Raw genomic sequence first — 22237 nt, 5'->3', positions numbered from 1 at the left:
ACTATTTCAGTAAGTATCCTTATTATAAAGCAGCATTTCTTTGCATTTTCCTTTATGGGCAAATTCTCTCCCCAGATCTCAGCCTGAATTGAGTTGGGCAGCGGATTTGCGCAGAGGAGTGGGGAGTGAAGAGTATCTGTATCTTGGCAGATTCTCCATTGCCATCCCATTCTCAATTTCCTGTGCAGGGCAGCACAGTATGGCTTCCCCAAATTCTGTCCTCCTTCAGCCCTTCCTCTTATGAATCAGAATCATCTCAGTTCCCTCACATGAACAGCCTCTGTACATTTGGAGGAGGGGGGTGAGATTTGCCCCTTCTATATAATTAATTACTAAGCACAGCCAATATAATACTTTATAAGCACACAATCCTAAATTAGGTTAGAGGATTAGTTTATCAGTTTAGAGGATTTATCTTGTCTGGTATTCATATATTCTTAGTACTGAGGACAAAATCCTAATATTAATGGGGCTGCAATTTTTAAGGAGGCTGGTGCCCCAACTTCAAATAAGCAGCATGGAACTACCTTAAAACTGCCATATCTGGACAGAGTGAGTTCCCCAGCTACTAAAATGTCAGTTCTGCACAAGTACCACCACAGGCTTGAGGATGTCACCACAGCATTTCATGCTTTGGCAATCCCTGCCAGTGATACAGACCTATATAGGACTATTACAAGCCAGCATAGTTTGGAGAAGCCCCAAGATTGTGTAACTTATGTTGGGGGCCAAACTGGGCCACAGCAGCCTTAGGAATCTGGAAAGCATAAAGGAAGCTTGGTTACTTTTAACCCTTCCCTATTCAGCTCTGCCAACCAGAGTTCTAATGTAGCTGAGGATCTGAGTCAAGCTGATCATTATGCAGGTATAAATGAGCAAGTGCCACAATACTACAGAAAGCTAGTAGAAAGTTTAATGGCTCATTTGCATAAACAACTTTGTCAAGATCCTTTGATACAAAATCAGTAAGGACAATATGGGAAGTATTGTAAACTGGTACTGTAAATACACACAATTTTAAAAACTAACTTTTGAGCTGAATTTTTAAATGTATTTTAAAAGATATGTATTTCCTAGGATGATAACATAGGAAACATGGATTGTTGTGGTAGTAGTTTTTCCATTTTTGTTTTATTTATTTGACAACTATTCAAAAAGTTAGTCACATGAGAACAGCAGGCATAACTGTACGCCCTGGAAAAAAGTAACCAACTGTAGTGTCTAAATCAAACTTTAGGGTCAACATCCTTGGAAACCAGCAAGAATTCTGGCACAAGGTTCCTCATGACAGAAAATGTGCTAGAAGGGGAAAAAAAGAGGGGTTGATAGGGTGCAAGTGAACTCTCCTCTGCTGAGAGAGCCACAGGTATTCAGTTCAGCCTGAAAAGTTGATGACATTGTCCACAGAGGGGTAGTGGCCAGGAGGTGCACTTATTCAGTACTTCCATGCTGCAGCTTCCTTCAGTGGAACTAAGGAAGCCTTTGGTTTAGTGCTTTAAGATGCCAGAAGGGATCAAAGGAATATTTCCTAGGTAGCACTAGGCCAGCCTGGTGTAGGATGTGCTATGTGCACTCCTGTATTCACAAGAATGAATCTCGCCCAGTGTCCATGATAAACTATCACAACTGAACCAATGGAACTGAAAATTAATCTTAATTGTTAGAAAGATGAAAAGTAGACACTGGAGTTGCCATTGCAATAGTTTCTAGTGTTGCCAATAAGGGATATACCTGTTCTCCAAAAGATTTTTTTAGGTTCTCAGATATTTTCTGAATAAACTCTGGAAGTTTCTGGAAAGCGTGTAGCTCTCCAACATAAAGATCTACTAACCAATCAGTAAGAGACCTACTTTTCAACTTACAGCCATTAATAGCCACTAATGGAAGTGAATTTAAGTGGGCTTTAAAAGGTAAAGGAGAGGGTGAAGTTAAGTTATAAACTGAACAAAAATTTAGCAACATCTTACTAAATAAAATTAACCAAAGTTCTCTTTGCTGGCTGTGGAAATCTTTTTCCACACGTTCACAGAAGTTCTTGACAGTCTCTTCTGGGTGGACAATATCCAAAAGTTCTTGTTTTACTGGTAGGGACTCCACATAATCCAGTGGCAATTTTCCATAAAAGTCCCTCTGCTGTAGGAGCAGTGGTCCTGCAAGAAAAATATAAAGTATTAATAGTAACAGCATTTTTAAGACAGCAGCTGAGCAGTGCTGCTATTTTGGGGGGAGGAGGGAAAGCACTAGGGGTTCTGTTTATAACCTCTTAGTACTAAATTATGTTGGCACAATTAACTAGTTCCATACTGACAAGACAATTGCCTAGTTTTGTAAAGAATTATATAAGCCTTGGTTTACCACCTGATATATTATATGAAATGCAAAATATTATTTGGAAAAGGAAAAAAATCACAATCGTCTTAATTGTTTTAAATTTAAGTAACAATATACTGCAAACATACAAAATAACATGCATTGTATTGGAAGTGTTGCAAATGTTAATTGTCTGGCTATACCGGAAGAAGGAAAGAAGACACATAGATTCATAGATTCTAGGACTGGAAGGGACCTCGAGAGGTCATCGAGTCCAGTCCCTTGCCCTCATGGCAGGACCAAATACTGTCTCGACCATCCCTGATAGACATTTATCTAACCTACTCTTAAATATCTCCAGAGATGGAGATTCCACAACCTCCCTGGCAGTTTATTCCAGTGTTTAACCAGCCTGACAGTTAGGAACTTTTTCCTAATGTCCAACCTAAACCTCCCTTGCTGCAGTTTAAGCCCATTGCTTCTTGTTCTATCCTTAGAGGCTAAGGTGAACAAGTTTTCTCCCTCCTCCTTATGACACCCTTTTAGATACCTGAAAACTGCTATCATGTCCCCTCTCAGTCTTCTCTTTTCCTAACTGAACAAACCCAATTCTTTCAGCCTTCCTTCATAGGTCATGTTCTCAAGACCTTTAATCATTCTTGTTGCTCTTCTCTGGACCCTCTCCAATTTCTCCACATCTCTCTTGAAATGCGGTGCCCAGAACTGGACACAATACTCCACTTGGAGCCTAACCAGCGCAGAGTAGAGCGGAAGAATGACTTCTCATGTCTTGCTCACAACACACCTGTTAATAGATCCCAGAATCATGTTTGCTTTTTTAGCAACAGCATCACACTGATGACTCATATTTAGCTTGTGGTCAACTATAACCCCTAGATCCCTTTCTGCCGTACTCCTTCCCAGACAGTCTCTTCCCATTCTGTATGTGTGAAACTGATTGTTCCTTCCTAAGTGGAGCACTTTGCATTTGTCTTTATTAAACTTCATCCTGTTTACCTCAGGCCATTTCTCCAATTTGTCCAGATCATTTTGAATTATGACCCTGTTCTCCAAAGCAGCTGCAATCCCTTCCAGTTTGGTATCATCTGCAAACTTAATAAGCGTACTTTCTATGCCAATATCTAACTCGTTAATGAAGATATTGAACAGAGCCGGTCCCAAAACAGACCCCTGCGGAACCCCACTTGTTATACGTTTCCAGCAAGATTGGGAACCATTAATAACAACTCTCTGAGTACGGTTATCCAGCCAGTTATGCACCCACCTTATAGTAGCCCCATCTAAATTGTATTTGCCTAGTTTATCGATAAGAATATCATGCGAGACCGTATCAAATACCTTACTAAAGTCTAGATATACCACAGCCACAGCTTCTACCTCGATATAACCCGACCCGATATAACACAAATTCAGATATAACACGGTAAAGCAGTGCTCCGGAGGGGCGGGGCTGCGCACTCCAGTGGATCAAAGCAAGTTCAATATAATGCGGTTTCACCTATAACACAGTAAGATTTTTTTGGCTCCCGAGGACAGCGTTATATTGAGGTAGAGATGTATATGGGTTAATCAGGATGCAACTTTATTATTAGATGTCTGGGACTACCCAGCAGATAAAAGTGTACAGTGCAGGTAACTCCACGTTCATTCAATGTCCACCTGGGGGCTTCTGCCAGCCCCTGCCCCTCTTTTCCATCCTGGTCCCTGATAACCCATTGCTGGGACATTACCATCCCCCCACCTTGAATGAGGGTTAAGATGGGCTATAAAGGAACTGGGGGTTGGCTCCCTGCAATGCCAGTCATTGGCATCCCGAACCCCACCCTGTTCAGCTCCTTTAACAAACACCTCCTTTAAGTCGTTTACCAAGCCATTTATCTGATCATTGGATCACAGACTCAGACTTTATGGACAGAAGGGACCATTGTGATCATCTAGTCTGACCTAGTGAACGTTGCTGGCCACAGAACCTCATCCACCCACTCCTATAATAGATCCCTAACCTCTGGCTGATTTACTGAAGTCCTCAAACATGGTTTAAAGACTTCAAGTTACAGAAAATTTACCATATACACTAGTGCAACCTGCCTGTGACCTGCGCCCTATGCTGCAGAAGATGATGACCCCCCCTCCCCCCACTGTATCCCCTTCCCTATGGAGTACCTGCACGGGACATCTGCCCCACACTTACATAATGAGTTGTGACATCATAGCCTAACTCCCTTCCCTACTCGCTTTAACAAAGCCCCCCTTGCCATCCCTCTGTGGGGAAGCCAAAGAAAACTCCACTTAGCCTTGGCCAATCTGGTGGTAAGGGAAAAATTCCTTCCCAGCCCCCCGAGAAAGGAGCAGCTAGTGCAATGCCCACAGTGGGTCCCAACCAAACCTGGTAGTTTGCCACTTCCAAGGGTGGGAGCTGCTCCACCTGCTCTGGGGAAAAGGAGCTTCTCCCACTGGACTTGCTCTTATCAACTCCCCCGGTTTCTGAGGGATAAGTCAGTGTCACAATGCTGACCCACCCTACCTTTGCATCAGTATCTGTACCTCTCTCCTCCCAATCCTTAAATTGATATACCCTTTCCCCCGGCAAACCAGACAATGTCTCCCTTCCCTCACCCTGCTGATTTAAGGTGCAATGTGGTCAGTTTCATTAAGAATTTCTAGTGATCAGTTACTTGATGTACACTTGCAGAAGCTGGGCCCAAATGCAGCATCTATTTATTAGCATAGTCCAGATTTTACCTTATGTTATTGCTGGGCTAGCTAAAGCACAAGCTGGTCAAGTAACTTTTCCCCAGGTCATGCATCAGGTCAGCTGGCAAAATGAGAATCTATGTCCCTCTCAGCGACTAAATACTAAGTTATAATACCTGTTTTTAGCAATCTCTGCAATACAAAGGTTAGGTATTGTATTAAAGTGTGTTCAATTAACTTTAAATAGGCAACATGTTGGCTCTTCAGACTGTCAGATTCTTCCTATTAATAATCCCTAAATTTATTACTAAAATAGTTTACAAATGTATTGATCAGGAGTAAATTAAATGGCCATACCAGAAATATGTTAATGTCCAACACATGGTGTTTGGGTTGCTATAAAATGGCATAGTTTCTTTAACATAACGTCTCTTTATTAGCCTATCTTTTGAAAAGGTAAATTGCAGTTAAAACTTCAATAGAAGATTATTGTACCATGTGCATACCAGTAAATCTAGCCACAATAGCTAGAGAATTTTAATTTATTTAATGCTGCTTTAACAGCAGCTATAACACTGTTTTAATCTAACACTGATTACGCGAAGTAGCTACAATAACTTTTGCAAAGTGAAGCCTTTTTGGAGAAAAAGAGAATACCTTGTAAAAACCTGAATTCTAGAGAGAGAAAGAGAAAATGAAAGTTAATGCAGAAATGCTCCAAATTACAGCTACCAAGCCTTAGAGACTCTAAGATGAATGTGTAATGCAGTTCCCACCACCATAGTGTCAAACTGGCTGACAGGCCAAAACCCAGAATCTGACAAAGGCAAAGATAAGGCTGCATGCAGTCTGTACAGTTGCCAGAAGACCTTGATGAATGCAAGTGCAAGTAGATCTCCCCGAGGACAAGAGGATCATCCCCTGCCTATTCTTCACAAAGGCTCAGGAAAAATGCACATCTGTCAGTGCAATGCCGTTTTCTATTGAAGGGTTGGGCTTACTATAATATTGGCTTTTGCATCACTTAGACCAATTGAAGGGAGGCCAGGTATTGGCTTGGCATGTCAGATACATGGGTCAGTAGATAAATAAAACACCTGGGAGACTCAGCATTGAAGCTCATCAAACATACCAAGGTAGAACAGCAGAGGAATGTATTGATTATAAGATGATGTCTGCCCAACAGACACAGAAGTAGCCTTTAGGGGGCAGGAGAAGACTGTAAATACAGAAGTCTTATAATGCCAGAAACCAAATATAATTTTGTCTCTAGCTGAATTAAGTTATAAGTCATCTAAATACAGTGCATTCTTTTGCCTTATGTGGTTATGTGCAGAATGATCACTATCACAAAGATTTGGACATGGGATATAATGCATAGAGATTAGATTGACACAAAGTAGGTGTGAACAGTACAAGCAACATAAATCTTTGTTTTAGCAGATGAGACATCAACTGTCTTTTTTAAAACAATCAATTTTTTGCATTAGCTTTGTTCATGAACATGGTAAGTTAATTCAGCTGGTATAGCATTTATCAAGACATGATCTAAGAATCCTGTCACTAAAGAAAAAAATTATTAAAAGCATGCACTGTAAATTGTATTGGGAGTAATGTATGCAGGTTAAACTATGGTCTCCCTCCTACTGGTACCCCTCCTCTCCTCCCTCCTCCCCCCCAAAACAGTAGTTCTGACAACTACAAAGTGTCCTTTCTTCAGCTAGTTTGCCAGCAAACTGTATTTTTCAAAGATCATCACTGTCATAAATACCGAGCAAGTTTTCATTTAAATATATAAACACGACATGGAAAACTAGACTAGTAAATCTCTATAGACATCATTGCAATATAGATTAAAACAATTAAAAAATTCTGTAGATTTGCTTGGTAACTGGGTAATCTTTATGTTCACTCACTAAAATCTTCCAGAATATAACTCTCTAACTCATCATGGGAGTATAAAACATTTTAAACAAAAACAAAGAAAAAAAAAATCAAACCACTCAAACCCTGAAAAAAATTTACAAGTTAGGGATATATTATGTTAATTTCACATTTTTATGAGAATCTGCATAAGTGAAAAAATCATAAGGATTTTCTCTATCGTGACCAAAACAGCTTTTAAAGTTTATTTTAAACATTTCTTTTAACATAGTATTGTATTTTAACCATCAGCAAAGAAGGATGCTATGAACTTCATATGGACTCATTTAACACTGGACAATTTCTTAAAACCAGTTTAGCATAAATGCACTCACCCCCATGCTGAAGTAGCAGTTTGCCAATTTCTACATGTCCGTTTGACAGTGCATCATGCAAAGGAGTCACCCCGTCCACTTGACTGAGCAGGTCTACCTCTGGACAACGTTGCAAAATTTCACGGACACACACTGTGCTACCATGGTTACAGGCTTCATGCAATGGCGTCCAGCCAGCATAGTCTGAATTATAAATCAAGGGAAGTTTTAAAAGAGCAAAAGTAGTAGTAAACTGTTCATAATATTATAATTCTGATTCATTAAACAGCACTACCTTCATTCTGCTAAATAGCACCACACTTACCTTTTAACATTTGAAGTTTAATCCCATTTTACCATTTTAAAATAATAAAAAGAAATTCATTCAAAAACACATGGTAAAAAATTTTAAGACTTCACATATGACTTAATAGAAAACATGCTTGGACTTTAGTTACAAGCTAGCTGTTCATAAAACCCGTGCTTTAAGTCATGACTCCATATTCTTAAAACAAATAAGATTTTCTTTAATTATTTCTAAAAGGTGAACTTTGTATTTCAAAATGAAAATACTAAAATTATTTGGTTGGTTTAATATGTTGGTTCAGTACAGAAAATCAACAAGCTTACCTTTAACATTAATGTCTGTTCCAGGAAAAGGGAGAAGCTGAATCAATCTCTCCACTTTGTTTCTTATGCAAGCTATATGCAGGGCTGTCTCTCCTACCATAAAAAATTAATGGATTATACTAGACTAGGCAAGATAGCAACTAAAGAAAATAATCAACTAGGAACTAGGAGATCTGGCTGCATGCCAGAAAATTCAATAATGAGTAAAATTTTCCTTTGTCCTGTTTAAACATCTTTAAAAAAAAAAAATTCAAAAAACCCACAGAGCTTCTGTTCCATCACAGATCCAGCAATGAAATTGTACTGCAAAAGGTTTAACATTGGAATTATCGCCCCCCAATTCAAGGTTTAAAGCTTCAATCACACTATAAAAGCACTGAATGATCACAGAACACCAAAAATACTGGGTTTTCAAGCAATAAAAGTTTAGCGTGCAGTTGCCCTCCCTTAAATTTATTCATGAACCTACGTTAAATGTATGGTTCTTTTTACACAGCATTTATAGCTTAATTCAAATGAATGTTTCTTGCTAAGCACGAGTGCCTCTACACATTCAAGTATAATTCAGAATTTCAAATCCGTTAACAGATGGTTTGCTGTTTCTCAATAGGCTGTCTGACTTGGCTAACATAGCAGAGAGAGAGAGAGAGAGAGAGAGAAATGAAGAAGTCGTTTTAAAAAAAAACACAAGGGGGGAAAATAAATAAATAAATAAATCATCCACAGAGGTAAGGTACCATTTAAAGCTGAAAAGCAAGAGACGGAACTGCTGTGTATAAGTAAAGACACAGTTAATGAATACATGGTAAGAACTTCAGGCCTACTGTATGTATAAATTTGTTTTCAATAAGTGATTATATCTAAAAAAAAGCCAGAGCAAAATCTTGATGCAAGCTGACTGAAGATACAACAGCAAACAGGTTATAAATGAAATATATATCAGACTAACTTTCTCCATCTATACAATAGTGCTCAGACAGTGTCTTTTTATTATATTTAGTGCGCACATTAAAGTACAGCTGTCAGTTCCCTACTAGCTCTTTTCAGTAGAATTTTTATTTTTTATTGAGCTGCTACTTGAGATTTTGGTAGAGAGATGGGGGAGATGAAGAGTTGACTGTTTTCTGCCCTATTCCTCTAGTTCATTTTGCCTTTATAAAGGCAACACACAATCATTCACATTAATTTTACTTACAGAAGCAGTAAAGGGAAAGGGCACCAGTTTTTAAAATGCATGGTCTGGCTCTGTTACTGATTAAATTATTTAAAAAAAGAAAAAATCCCAAAATGGAATGAATGTTTTGTCCCTCATTGTTTGTGACATACACTACTGAATATAAAACCTTGAATGATGAGAGCTTTTTTTTTTTTTTTGCCAATTTTACTTCAGTTCTCCCTTGAGTGTCTACATGATAGATATATTTGTATTAGAAACACTATAGAGAAGGTTCAGATTAAAAAAAACAACAGCCAAAAAAACCAGTTCCAGCAAGTGATTCTGGCCAGGTACAGACTTGTGTAAAGTGCATTTTATTAAATTTGTATAATAAGTGAGGCCTGAGTGAATTACTGCAGTGCTATTTCATTCTAAGGTACTTGGGTTCCAGTGTAGTTAAGACTAAAAGCCAAATGCATTTCATAGTCTGGGCTCAATGCCTGGAAGAAAACCATCCATATGCTTAACACAGCTATGCAACATAGCATACTTCTCAGTCTTTGTTCACAAAATGTCTAGGACTGAAAGAGATGAAGACTGAATTATACTTTCAAATCAGAAGACGTTGATCCTACCAAGTACAGGTTGAGGTGGATTAGCAAAGTAAGACGGGCAAGACTGGAATGAGCTCACACAAGCTATACACGTTAATATTTGGGGGGTGGGGGGGAGGGGAAACAGAGAAAGCAGCTTTATTTCACCATATACAAAATGATTTCTCTCTCAAATAAATTTGAACACAACAAATATGATACACAAGCAAGTATTTCTTGGGTTTGGGACATCACTTTAGCTCAGCATTCATCAGGGCAAGTGTATTAAACCTGAAAGTACTGATTGTAACCATATGAAATTTTTAGCATAAATTAGATATACAGAATACCTTTAATATTAGTCTTATAAAAGTGCATCTCTTCATCCAAAGGGTGACGATTCTCTTTGGTGTTTGACACCTCAACTTCTGCTTTCATCCTTAACTTCTTTGATAATGGAGGGAATTTACTGAAGATCAGTTCACTAAACAGAAATCAAGCAATGACAAGTATATTTTTATGAAACTAATCTTTTTGGGAAATTATTAGATGTATGTACATATTTAACATTATTACAGCATGTATATACTCCATACATACAACGTGTGTTTCAGAATTAGAGAGTCTGAAATTTAATCTTAATTAAAAACAACGAGGAGTCCGGTGGCACCTTAAAGACTAACAGATTTATTTGGGCATAAGCTTTCGTGGATACAGACTAACACGGCTACCCCTCTGAAACTTAATCTTAATTGTATTTTTAAAACATTTGGCAAAGTACATACTTGTTAAAAGCAGTAATTATATGGCAAACAGACGTAAAAAAACTCCGTGAATACTTACATTTTCCCATTATTAATGTAAAATGCTTCCCTAGGGAAATGAACGTGCATCAATATATGTATAAATCGAGAGAGGAAAAAACCTACTCAGATGTGTTACAAGTTTAAAATGGAGCTTTCTGCCAGTCACAGTAATTTGCAGACAACAACACAGGTCACATAAAGTTCAAGAAATGTGTCAGGTCAGAAGCTGTCCCCCAAAGCAGAATAAAACTGGTGATGTTATAGGTATTACTTACGGTAGATCAGGCAGCCGTTTGGCTTGGTTCTGCTTATCACCATTTAGCATCAGTAATGCCCTTTGAGACTCAGGGCAAGGCCACTGCCCTATTTTCTTTTTCTTCACTTTCTGCACTTTCCCAGTCTCATGCATACCTACTTCTCCTAAAGCAGGCAAATAGGAACAAACCTGTTGCAAAAATAATATGTTTGTAACAATTTTTATGACTGTGTTTAGGAAAAAAGAAGTACTACTAAACTGGTAATTAGAAATTACAATTCATTTTCCCCTCCATCTTTTCCTGCATTTACTCTACTTAAGACAGTCTCCTACCACAATCACATTACTACACCCATTACTTAAAAAAAAAGTTTAAGAATGTTCATACTGCTAAGGTGGGACTACTTAGGTAGCAAGATACTACTCAACAGGAGTTCAGGTGGCAAAATTAGGCCAGAAATTAATACCACCTTGGGGAGGACAGGGGAATCTCTATGAGGCCAAGAAAAAATTGCAAAAAGAATGAGAATTTGCCTTTTGCACTGAAAAAATGTTTCCATTTACTCTACTGTGCAATTGTCATATGAAGACTTAATAATGCTGACTATGTTATATAAACATTAGTAGAGTTTTCTATTGTGTATGTGTTGATTACACATGTTAAAGCTAGCTCGTACGTTCATTTCTTGGCTTGTTTTGTCAGCTTACATATGTCTTTCCCCAGTGCTCTGCTTAAAGACAATTTATGGTGAACAATGCATTAAAAAGTTCCAATCTATCTTGAATTCTTCTATATCCATATGTAAACTGAAGGCAACTGTTCTGTATAGAAGATTTGCGAAGCTGTCTGACTTTGAATCCACCTTCAAGAATTTAGGGGTTTAGGCTGATTTTCCACTTTAATAGAGCTCCATTCTCTACTGCCCCCTCCTCTCCCCATCCTGCCTACAACATATCCTTTGAAGATATTCTTGACATTCCCTACCCAAGCACCAGAAATTGTGATGTGAAGGTAGCAACACTGACAGAAGCAGAAGATGGAGCATTAACAGGAGAAAATTTAGATGGAACACTCCTGCCCAGAAGCATGAAACAAAGTTGTGTTTGGGAAGAATATAGTGGATAACCTTAAAAAGAATTGCCTTTTTTCAATATTGACTTTATCACACAAAATTGGGCATATACCTATACCTGGAATTTAATATTGCAATAAAAAAATATTTTTAATGTTTTTCACTTTATCTGATGGTGTTGGCTGCCACATTAACAAGACAGTTGTCACTAAGAATTGCTTGGTAAGCAAAAAAAAAAAATCATATCCATATTTGAACTATGATCTCAGATCTGTGGCAAGATAAACCCAATCCTAATATTATTTTTCATTTAAATGCTTTAAATTCTCCAAGGATGGAATGCCACACAGGCAATGCATATCTCTTCTAACTGTGGTGTAGGACAAGGAGAAGGCAAATAAGAAAAAAGTATTGGTTTCCAGAATTCCATCTCATTAGTCTGTTAGTCAGATTACATTCCAAAGTATAGTTCAGTATCAAGGAGTACAAATGCTACTTACTATTTTGTGAAGAGAAAGAGGTTCGGCAGAAATAGTAATGTTCCTCCGTAAACATAAATGTTTAAAGACTGCCTCTGCAACAAACATTTGAAGCCAGAGAGATGGTATGGAACAAATGAACATTTTTAATTCCTCTGTTGAAAAGTCTAGGTTGGGGAAAAATTAAACAAAACAAACAAACAAATAAAAGACAGATAAAATACACGAGCCCTATTCATGAAGGTGAAATCATAGTTCATGCCCCCTGCTGGATTTCTTTCCTACTACTGCTAATTCATACATTAAATTATTAAAACTGCCAATTTACAAAAAATATATAATCCAGTAGCTAACAAGCAGAGTTTTTGTGACACTGCTCATCAGGTTTTTAGAAGTGAATCTGCTTAAAATATTAAAACAGTCTTTTATTTAAAAATGATTCTCTGATAGAATCTGCATAACAGCTATGCTAAGATTTTTGAAAAGGAAAGTATTTATTCAAGGAAGTTACACTAGTGATAATCTTCAAAATTTCAGATAGGACTATATAAATACCATCCATATTAAAAAAAAAAGTATGAAACATTAGCCAAAAAGGCATATAACAAAAGCAAGATGGTGCACTAGCAAATCCTGGATGAATATTATGCTGTCATGATGCTGACACATATGTTAATAGTATTCAATATCAGGAATGTCCAATGATTGTAACAAAGGTGGAGATGGGAGCTAACTTCCTTCCCCCCCAAACATGCTCAACATTGTTTATAACCAAATCTTTTATCACCTGTTTTGACAAATTTCATATTCCATATGAAGGCATTTAGAACACTTTCCCTCCTCCCCCAAATTAATAAATTAGATGCTACATTTGTATATAATGTGTATTTGGTTAAAGTAACAAGGTTTTTTATTAAGTTGAGGGTATGTCTACACGGTGATAGAAAAAAAAAAAACCCAGCACCAACTCTCAGAGCCCAGGTTAGCTGACTTGGATTCATGAGGCTTGGGTTGCAGGGCTATAAAATTGCTGTGTAGACGTTCAGATTTGGGCTGGAACCTGGGCTCTGAGACCCTCTGCCTTCGTGGGGTCTGAGATTCTGAGCTCAGGATCCCAAGCCCGAATGTCTACACTACAATTTTATTACCCCGCAGCCTAAGCCTCGTGAGCCCAAGTCAGCCAACCTGGACCAGCTGCGACAGGTCTTTTATTGTAGTGTAAATGTACCCTCAGTTTTTGTGTAAGGGATCTTCATTAGAGGAGGGCAAGTGGATTTAGAACAGAAATGCCTTTCCTGGATTACTTCCTTTCTGGATATGGCCTTTTTCCAATTATGAGATTTTTGGGAAGCCTGTAGGCAGCTCAGACTTGTCTGTGAAGCTCCAGGATTTTGCCTTACTCCTTCTGCAGTGTCTCTAGAGGAGTACATCCAAAGCTGTTCATCCAAAGTGAAAACACTGTGGGCTGGATCCTCTACTGAGATCCAGCTTCACACCACTGAGGAGGAGGAAAGGGGCTGGAACCCATCTCCAAGTAACCTGCCAGCTCTGAGCCCTATTATTACCACCTCCCACTCCCCTGGTGTGGGGAAGGTGTGGAGGGTGGAAAGGGGACATGGTGGAGCAGAGCTTCACTATACCTATCCTTCACTGGCATAGGGTCCACTAAAGGATCCAAAACCAATTGTGGAACTTACAAGCTGCCTGGCAGCAACATAAATTTTACTGGGGCCAGGGCTACCCCTGAGAATCAAAGTGCAGTAATTGGTTCCCCAGCAGCCTCCTTCTCTTCTGCATAAGCAGAGGTCTGGTGCAGAAAAGAATCTACCCTAAATCCTTATTAGTAGATTAAAAACATTCTTCTTACAAGTAATGCCTTATTTTACTAGGCCACAGGAAGACATTTTGTAAGAGCAGAAAGTATAGAGTGGACTTGGGGAGATCACTTCCAGACAGGAAGTGGTCAGGTAACAAGCATTCCATTCTAGACTCTGACCTCTACCTTGTAAATTTGGGATTCAGTGAACAGTAAAGAAAAACAAATTGCTAGGGAGGAAAAGAGAGAGGTAAGCAGCACATTAAGACTTATCTCTTTCCCCAAAAGGTACTATAACATTATTTAGAGAGACCACTGGCTAGAGTACCTTTCTTCCAAAGGAAGCTTCTGAGAAGGAACGAAGGTTATGCCTGTGGCGCTTTATAAAAAGTGTAGCTAGATAACCAGCTGATAACTTTACAGATCTTTTTCTGTAAAGGCTGACTCTCTCTGTTCCTAGTATGACACTAGTATGACAGGGTCTTTTCAGCTCTGGAATCAATGTATCTGTGGTTGAATATACTTCAGTGGTACCGCACTGAAATCCCCAACTGTAAAGTACACCTAGACCCAGGTATTTAGTGTAAAAGTAAACAGATGTTTTCATGAACTGCTCAGCTCTACCAAGCTGGATTTGAAACTTCTCTTCTCAGACCTATCACATGCCATGCATTTTCATTCAGGTATTGAGGCTTTGTGCAAAATAACTGAAGAATAATTTCCTGTTGAGTATGGAACCTGTACCGTTAACTTTCATTATGGAGGACTACCTTTTCCCTTATGGAAAAAAGTCTTCTCTTTTAAATAGAGATCTCAGACTCTTCTTGCTGATGTAACTGTTAAGAGTAACAAGAAGGGTTTCTTCAGGTATATTAGCAACAAGAAGAAAATCAAGGAAAGTGTGGGCCCCTTACTGAATGAGGAAGGCAACCTAGTGACCGAGGATGTGGAAAAAGCTAATGTACTCAATGATTTTTTTGCCTCTGTCTTCACGAACAAGGTCAGCTCCCAGATTGCTGCACTGGGCAGTACAGCATGGGGAGAAGGTGACCAGCCCTCTGTGGAGAAAGAAGTGGTTTGGGACTATTTAGAAAAACTGGACGTGCACAAGTCCATGGGGCCGGATGCGCTGCATCCGAGGGTGCTAAAGGAGTTGGCGGGTGAGATTGCAGAGCCATTAGCCATTGGTTTTGAAAACTCATGGCGATCGGGGGAGGTCCCAGATGACTGGAAAAAGGCTAATGTAGTGCCCATCTTTAAAAAAGGGAAGAAGGAGGATCCGGGGAACTACAGGCCAGTCAGCCTCACCTCAGTCCCTGGAAAAATCATGGAGCAGGTCCTCAAGGAATCAATTATGAAACATTTAGAGGAGAGGAAAGTGATCAGGAACAGTCAGCATGGATTCACGAAGCAGAAGTCGTGCCTGACTAACCTAATTGCCTTCTATGATGAGATAACTGGCTCTGTGGATGAGGGGAAAGCAGTGGATGTGTTATTCCTTGACTTTAGCAAAGCTTTTGATACGGTCTCCCACAGTATTCTTGCCGCCAAGTTAAAGAAGTATGGTCTGGATGAATGGACTGTAAGGTGGATAGAAAGCTGGCTAGATCGTCGGGCTCAACGGGTAGTGATCAACGGCTCCATGTCTAGTTGGCAGCCGGTTTCAAGCGGAGTGCCCCAAGGGTCGGTCCTGGGGCTGGTTTTGTTTGATATCTTTATTAATGATCTGGAGGATGGTGTGGACTGCACTCTCAGCAAGTTTGCAGATGACACTAAACTAGGAGGCATGGTAGATACACTAGAGGGTAGGGATCGGATACAGAGGGACCTAGACAAATTAGAGGATTGGGCCAAAAGAAACCTGATGAGGTTCAACAAGGACAAGTGCAAAGTCCTGCACTTAGGACGGAAGAATCCCATGCACTGCTACAGACTAGGGACCGAATGGCTAGGTAGCAGTTCTGCAGAAAAGGACCTAGGGGTCACAGTGGACAAGAAGCTGGATATGAGTCAACAGTGTGCTCTTGTTGCCAAGAAGGCTAACAGCATTTTGGGCTGTATAAGTAGGGGCATTGCCAGCAGATCGAGGAACGTGATCGTTCCCCTTTATTCGACATTGGTGAGGCCTCATCTGGAATACTGTGTCCAGTTTTGGGCCCCACACTACAAGAAGGATGTGGAAAACTTGGAAAGAGTCCAGCGGAGGGCAACAAAAATGATTAGGGGTCTGGAGCACATGACTTATGAGGAGAGGCTGAGGGAACTGGGATTGTTTAGTCTCCAGAAGAGAAGAATGAGGGGGGATTTGATAGCAGCCTTCAACTACCTGAAGGGGGGTTCCAAAGAGGATGGAGCTCGGCTGTTCAGTGGTGGCAGATGACAGAACAAGGAGCAATGGTCTCAAGTTGCAGTGGGGGGAGGTCCAGGTTGGATATTAGGAAAAACTATTTCACTAGGAGGGTGGTGAAACACTGGAATGCGTTACCTAGGGAGGTGGTGGAGTCTCCTTCCTTGGAGGTTTTTAAGGCCCAGCTTGACAAAGCCCTGGCTGGGATGATTTAGTTGGGAATTGGTCCTGCTTTGAGCAGAGGGTTGGACTAGATGACTCTTGAGGTCCCTTCCAACCCTGATATTCTATGATTCTATGAACTGCAGCCAGGAAGCAGGTCTTTACTGAAAGGAACTAGATGCCTTCAGCTTGAAAAGATGGATCATAAGGGTCTGTAGCACTGTGAGAGACTCTAGATAGAAAATATCGTTCTAACTGTTCATTTAAATAATTAGCTGCCTCAAGATAACTTGATGGTACTGAGGTATTTACTAGAGATTGCAACCAGCCTGAGTTTAGGTTTTTGTTTAAAATTCACTGAAAGAATGAAGATGTGATGGTGAGAGCACAGAGGCCTATATCTAGGATATTGTGTAAGAAATTCAGAGGAAGAGGTATGGCTGATTTCCTAAGGCTAAACCTTCTATCTTGTACTAGCAGGGGATTTTGTCAAAACACTTACTGAGGCAGATAGATAAGAGGGCCTGCACAAGGCTAAGAGAATCCCTACTATACTGTGGAATATCCCATTCTGTTTAGAACTTGCCACTCAATAACTGATCCACCCAACTCAGTATAAATTGGGTAAAGGAGACAGCTTTAGGACAGCAGATGCTTCCTGCTGGAAAGATCAAGAGAACTGTGCAACTGTTTGTCTAAATCCCATGGACTTCTTGGCTACGTTGTGGAGACAGCTAAAAATAGGTACAGAAATCCCTAGACTCATTAGGGAGACTATCATTACTATCAGCACCCTGTGGACATTCTGGAGAATGGAGGACAGTTTGAAGGGTGCTATTTTAGAACAATAATGATAGTTTCCATAGGTGAAAAGCCCAATGACATAGTCTGACTGAAATATGTGAAAAAGCCTCTGCCAGGTGCACTAATGTCAGAAGGTCTTCTGGAGACATAATAGTGAAAGCTAGAGGCTTTATATCAACTGTTTAGCCTCTTGAGGTATAAGACTGTCTGATCTTATCCAGATCTTGTCTTACTATGAAGGATATAGACTAGAGCCTGGAGGAGGATTATTTGTCTTGTGGGGCAGGCTCAAACGCGAGATATTTCTATCAGGATAGACTGACAATTCTTGTCAATCCTCAAGGTTGGACAGGGCCTGTAGAAGGGATGCAAAGGAGGAAACATTTAATTTACGTTACAGTAACTGTGGTAGGGTTTTTTTGAGATGTGTTGTGTACAGAAGCTAGTGTGTTTGTGTGTACACATGTCCAGTTCACTTGAATCTGGATTCTTTTGGGCAGCAATGTCCGTTGGGAGCTTCATTGTGTCCTAAGTGACCTCACACCTCCAACTGAAAGCATAAAGGGAAGGGCGACCTCAACCACCCCTTACTTCTTTTGCCAATATAGAATACAGGTGTTATCAGACTCCATAGTGGCAGGGAAGGGGCTAAGTTGTGGAATATATATTGACAAAATGTCTCAAAGAACCACAGTTACTGTAAAGTAAGAATTTCTTTGAGTATTTGTCCATATATATTCCACAGTTGGTGACTTGGAGCAGTGACCTAGATCACAGGAGGTGGGTGCTAAGAGTCTATCTAAATAGTGTTTGTAGGAAAGATCCATCAAAACGATCAGAGCATGAGTTCTCCATTATAGAGTAATGCTCGATGCATGTATATACGGTGTCCCAAGTAGCTGCCCGACAAATCTCTAGAATGCGAATATTTCTCAAAGAAACAATGGAGGTTGCTTGTGCCCCAGCAGAGTGAGTGTTCACCCTAATAGGTATGATTGCCAATTCATATGATAGCTTAATACAGTTAGAGAGCCAGTTAGAAAGTCTGTGTTGAAATGATATGTGCTTTAACAATGTTTCCATAAACTAAGAATAATTTAGGGGATACCTCTTTATGTAAAAGAAGAGTGACCTGAAAACAGAGTGTGGATCTTAGCCTTGTCTTTATTTGAATGTGGGTTGGGGGGGGGAGGGGGAATATAGATAAGTGGATGACCTGAGTGAAGTGAAAGTCAGAGACCACTGCTGACAAAAAGTCTTAATGACACTCTGTCTTCATGAAAAATTGTATATGGGGTCCCCTTTTTTTCTGGCTGATGTTATTGCTACCAGAAAGACTGTTGTGATGTAAAGAAAGAACACGTAGTAGACCATGAATCTCTTCCATTTAGTGGCATAAAGTACACCTGACAGAATCTTGTCTACTGTGTATTGGTATGTTTTGTATTTCAGATTAACAGGATCTTTCCATTATCAGCCTGCCAGCATCTATACTTTGAGATGCAGGGACCATGGATTCAGATGAACCATTTGACCATGCTTCTGTGATTTCGCCTCTGGCTGGGGAAGTAACTGTATTGGAGAATAGATTCTTTAGCTCTGAGTACCAGAACTGTCTCAGTCATGCTAGAGCTACCATGATAATTCTGGCAGAGTCCTGCCTGAACTTCCTGAGAACTCTCAGGATTAATGGAATTGGAGAGTCAGCTTACATCAGGTCTAGGGAGCATGTGACTATAAATGTATTGGACAGGCATCCCTAACTCTGCCTCCTCTGGAGCAGAACTTTTGACATCTCCCATTTTCGCTAGTGGCAAATAGGTCTATGGTTGGATGACCCCCACTTGGCTCTTGCAGATATGAAAAATTCACAGATGCACAGCCTGTTGACACAGAGAGGTGCATCTTGCTCTTCCACCTCCGCCCCACTGCTTGTGTATGTAAAACATATTTGTAATATTGTCAGTCATCATTTTGATGGTCAGTCAATAAGTAGGAAGAAAGCTGTGTACATCCAGCATATGGTTCTTAGCTCCAAGACATTTTCTATATGGAGTATTTTTTCCTGAAGAGTACACATACCTTTTATTTGAAGGTCATCCAAATGGGTTCCCCATCATAGTTTGGAGGCATATGTAATGAATGTCTTTGATTGTAATGGAGTGGAGACTGGCATTCCCTCATAGACTTTTAGAGGGTCCTTCCATCAATTTAATGATGGCAGAAATTCTGGTGGAACATGTACCAATATATCCAGGTGAGGTCTGACTAGCATATATACAGACTTCCACTACCCTTACATGCAATGAAGATAGATTCTGGTCTCCCATGTTTAAGAAAGATGAAGTCAAACTGGAATAGGTGCAGAGAAGGGCTACTAGGTTGATTAGAGAATCTACTTTACAAGAGACCATTTAAAGAGCTTGACCTTTTTTAGCCTATCAAATCAAATACTGAGGGGAGATAGGATTGCTGTCTATAAATACATCAGAGGGATAAACACCAGGGAGGGAGAGGAGTTCATTTAAATTTAGGGTCAATGTTGGCATAAGAACAAATGGGCATAAACTGGTCATCAATAAGTGTAGGCTTGAAATCGGACAAAAGGTTTCTAACCATCAGAGAAGTGAAGTTCTGGGAATAGACTTTCAAGAAGAATAGTGGGGGCAAAAAACCTCACTTGTTTCAAGACTGAGCTTGATAAGTTTATGATGAGATTGCATACAATGGCATATTGCCCTTCAGTGACTGTTACTAGCAAAAGTCTCCAACAGTCACAGATGTGACCCTAGATGGGGAGGGCTCTGAGTTACTACTAAGAATTCTTTCCAAGATATCTGACTGGTGGGTCTCACCCATATGTCCAGGCTCTAACTGACCACCATATTTGGGGTGAGGAAGGAATTTCCTCCTAGGTGAGACTGGCAGAGACGCTGGTGGATTTTAGCCTTCCTCTGTAGCATGGGGCACGGTGGTTGCTGGTTTAAACTAGAGTAAATGGAGGATTCTTTGTAACTTGAAGTCTTTAAAATCAAGATTTGAGGACTTCAGTAACTCAGCCCATGGTTATGAGCCTATTACAGGAGTAGGTGGATGAGGTTATGTGGTTTGCAATGTGTAGGAGGTCAGACTAGATGATCACGAGAGTCCCTTCTAGCTTTAAAGTCTAGAAGTCTGAGTCTATGAAGGTGTTTAATTGGCTCAGCTCCTGAAATGAGAATTTAACCAGAGACTCCCAATTCACATAATCATAATTTGCAAATAGGGCTTGGCAGTTGGCAATTCTCATTTAGAGGACTGTTGTGAAATATTTTGTCCAAATTTAATTTTTTTGGGGTTCCTTCTCTTTTGGTGTCACTTTTAATTGGCTTTGTCTCGACCTCTCATTAGCCACAGTGACAACTAATGACCCCACTATGGAGTATGTATAAAATTGCTAGAAAACCTAGGAAGGAACTTGAAGGTGGCAGTCTCCTCTCTTCAAAGTTGGTGACAGGGAGGCAGGCATCTGCCAGAGCAATTTAGACAGCTCTAAAAGTCCCTTATGAGGAGTATTGCAAGTCTTCCAGGAACCAAAGTGTGGATGATGTTCCAGAGCTTGAGTGATTTTTTTACTGGACTATGTCCATGGGAATCTCCAGTGTGGTAGTCATTATATATAACGTGTCCTGGAATATCTCTGGGCTGAGACTGGGAGACCCTTCATCTAGTCTGCAACATCCACAGAAAGTTGAGTAGTTTTCCAAAACAATTTAGTCCTGTGTAGAAGGACAGCGTGCATCTGACATTTAGTGAGTAAAGTCTCTGCTCCTGTTTGTTGGCTTGCAGTTTCGGATAGAAGACCAGAAGGAATATGTCCTGGTTACTATGGGACTGTGAAACCATCTTTGGGAGGAAGGCTGATTGAGGATGCAGCTGGACCTTGTCCTTGAAGAATCCCAGGTATGGAGTAAGGATCCTAATCTAGCAGCAGAGTGTCCTGTGGCACCTTATAGACTAACAGACGTATTGGAGCATGAGCATGAGCTTTCGTGGGTGAATACATGCATCTGAAGGAGTATTCCCCCACGAAAGCTCATGCTCCAATACGTCTGTTAGTCTATAAGGTGCCACAGGACTCTTTGCTGCTTTTACAAATCCAGACTAACACGGCTACCCCTTTGATACTTGACCCTAATCTAGGAGACCATTCTGGCTGAAGTAGTAACCACCAGAAGGCCACCTTCCAGGACAAGTCGAGCAGAGGACACGTTGCCAATGGCTCGAATGGGGAACCTATGAGTCTCGACAATACCATGTTGAGATCCTAGGGTGGGATTAATTGACGTACCTGGGAGTATAGTCTGTCAAACCCTTGAGAAACCGACTGCAGATGGGTTTTCAAAGACAGACTGGCCCTTCACCCACAGGTGACACCCAAAATTGCATACAGGTGGACTCTAATCAATGACACCAATAGCCCTTGCTGCTTCAGGTGTAGCAAGTAGTCCAGAATGAAGGGCACTGATGAGCTTTCTGCGCCGACCAGATCGAGAATCTGTCTCACTTTTCCAGGTACATAGCTCTAGTGGATGGCTTTCTGCTCCCTAAAAGAACTTTTTGAATTGGTCTGGAGCGCCAAAGGGTTCAGCCATGGAGCTTCCAGGCTGTAAGATGAAGGGAATCAAGGTTCAGGTGATGCAGACGACCAGAGTCCTGGGATATCAGGTCTGGATTGGTGTTTCCACTGGCAGGTTCAGGAGCGTAGTGAACCAGTGCTGTCATGGCCAGGCTGGGACTATCAAAATGACTTGCACTCTACCCGTCTGATTCTCAGCAAGACCTTGTATATGAGAGGAATGGGTGGAAATGCG

General features: G+C 40.3%; 1 protein-coding gene across 7 annotated transcripts in view; it reads right to left on the bottom strand.

Annotated features, from left to right (window-relative positions):
* Positions 1-891: 891 nt before the first annotated feature.
* The window catches only part of SLF1 (SMC5-SMC6 complex localization factor 1), an 84491-nt gene continuing 63145 nt past the window's right edge, over positions 892-22237 (bottom strand). For all 7 annotated transcript variants that reach the window (XM_042855839.2, XM_065550185.1, XM_005306901.5 and 4 more), the window contains 6 exons: positions 12277-12422; positions 10723-10892; positions 9992-10125; positions 7893-7985; positions 7284-7466; positions 892-2150 (listed from right to left, as the gene is read on the bottom strand). In XM_042855839.2, coding sequence (XP_042711773.2) covers positions 1654-2150; positions 7284-7466; positions 7893-7985; positions 9992-10125; positions 10723-10892; positions 12277-12422 — 1223 coding nt within the window. In that variant the 3' untranslated portion in view covers positions 892-1653. The remainder of the gene's footprint in view (positions 2151-7283; positions 7467-7892; positions 7986-9991; positions 10126-10722; positions 10893-12276; positions 12423-22237) is intronic.

Source organism: Chrysemys picta, chromosome 6 (genome assembly GCF_011386835.1).
Source record: "Chrysemys picta bellii isolate R12L10 chromosome 6, ASM1138683v2, whole genome shotgun sequence".
Taxonomy (NCBI): Eukaryota; Metazoa; Chordata; order Testudines; family Emydidae; genus Chrysemys; species Chrysemys picta.
This window is presented reverse-complemented; position numbering and strand designations above follow the sequence as displayed.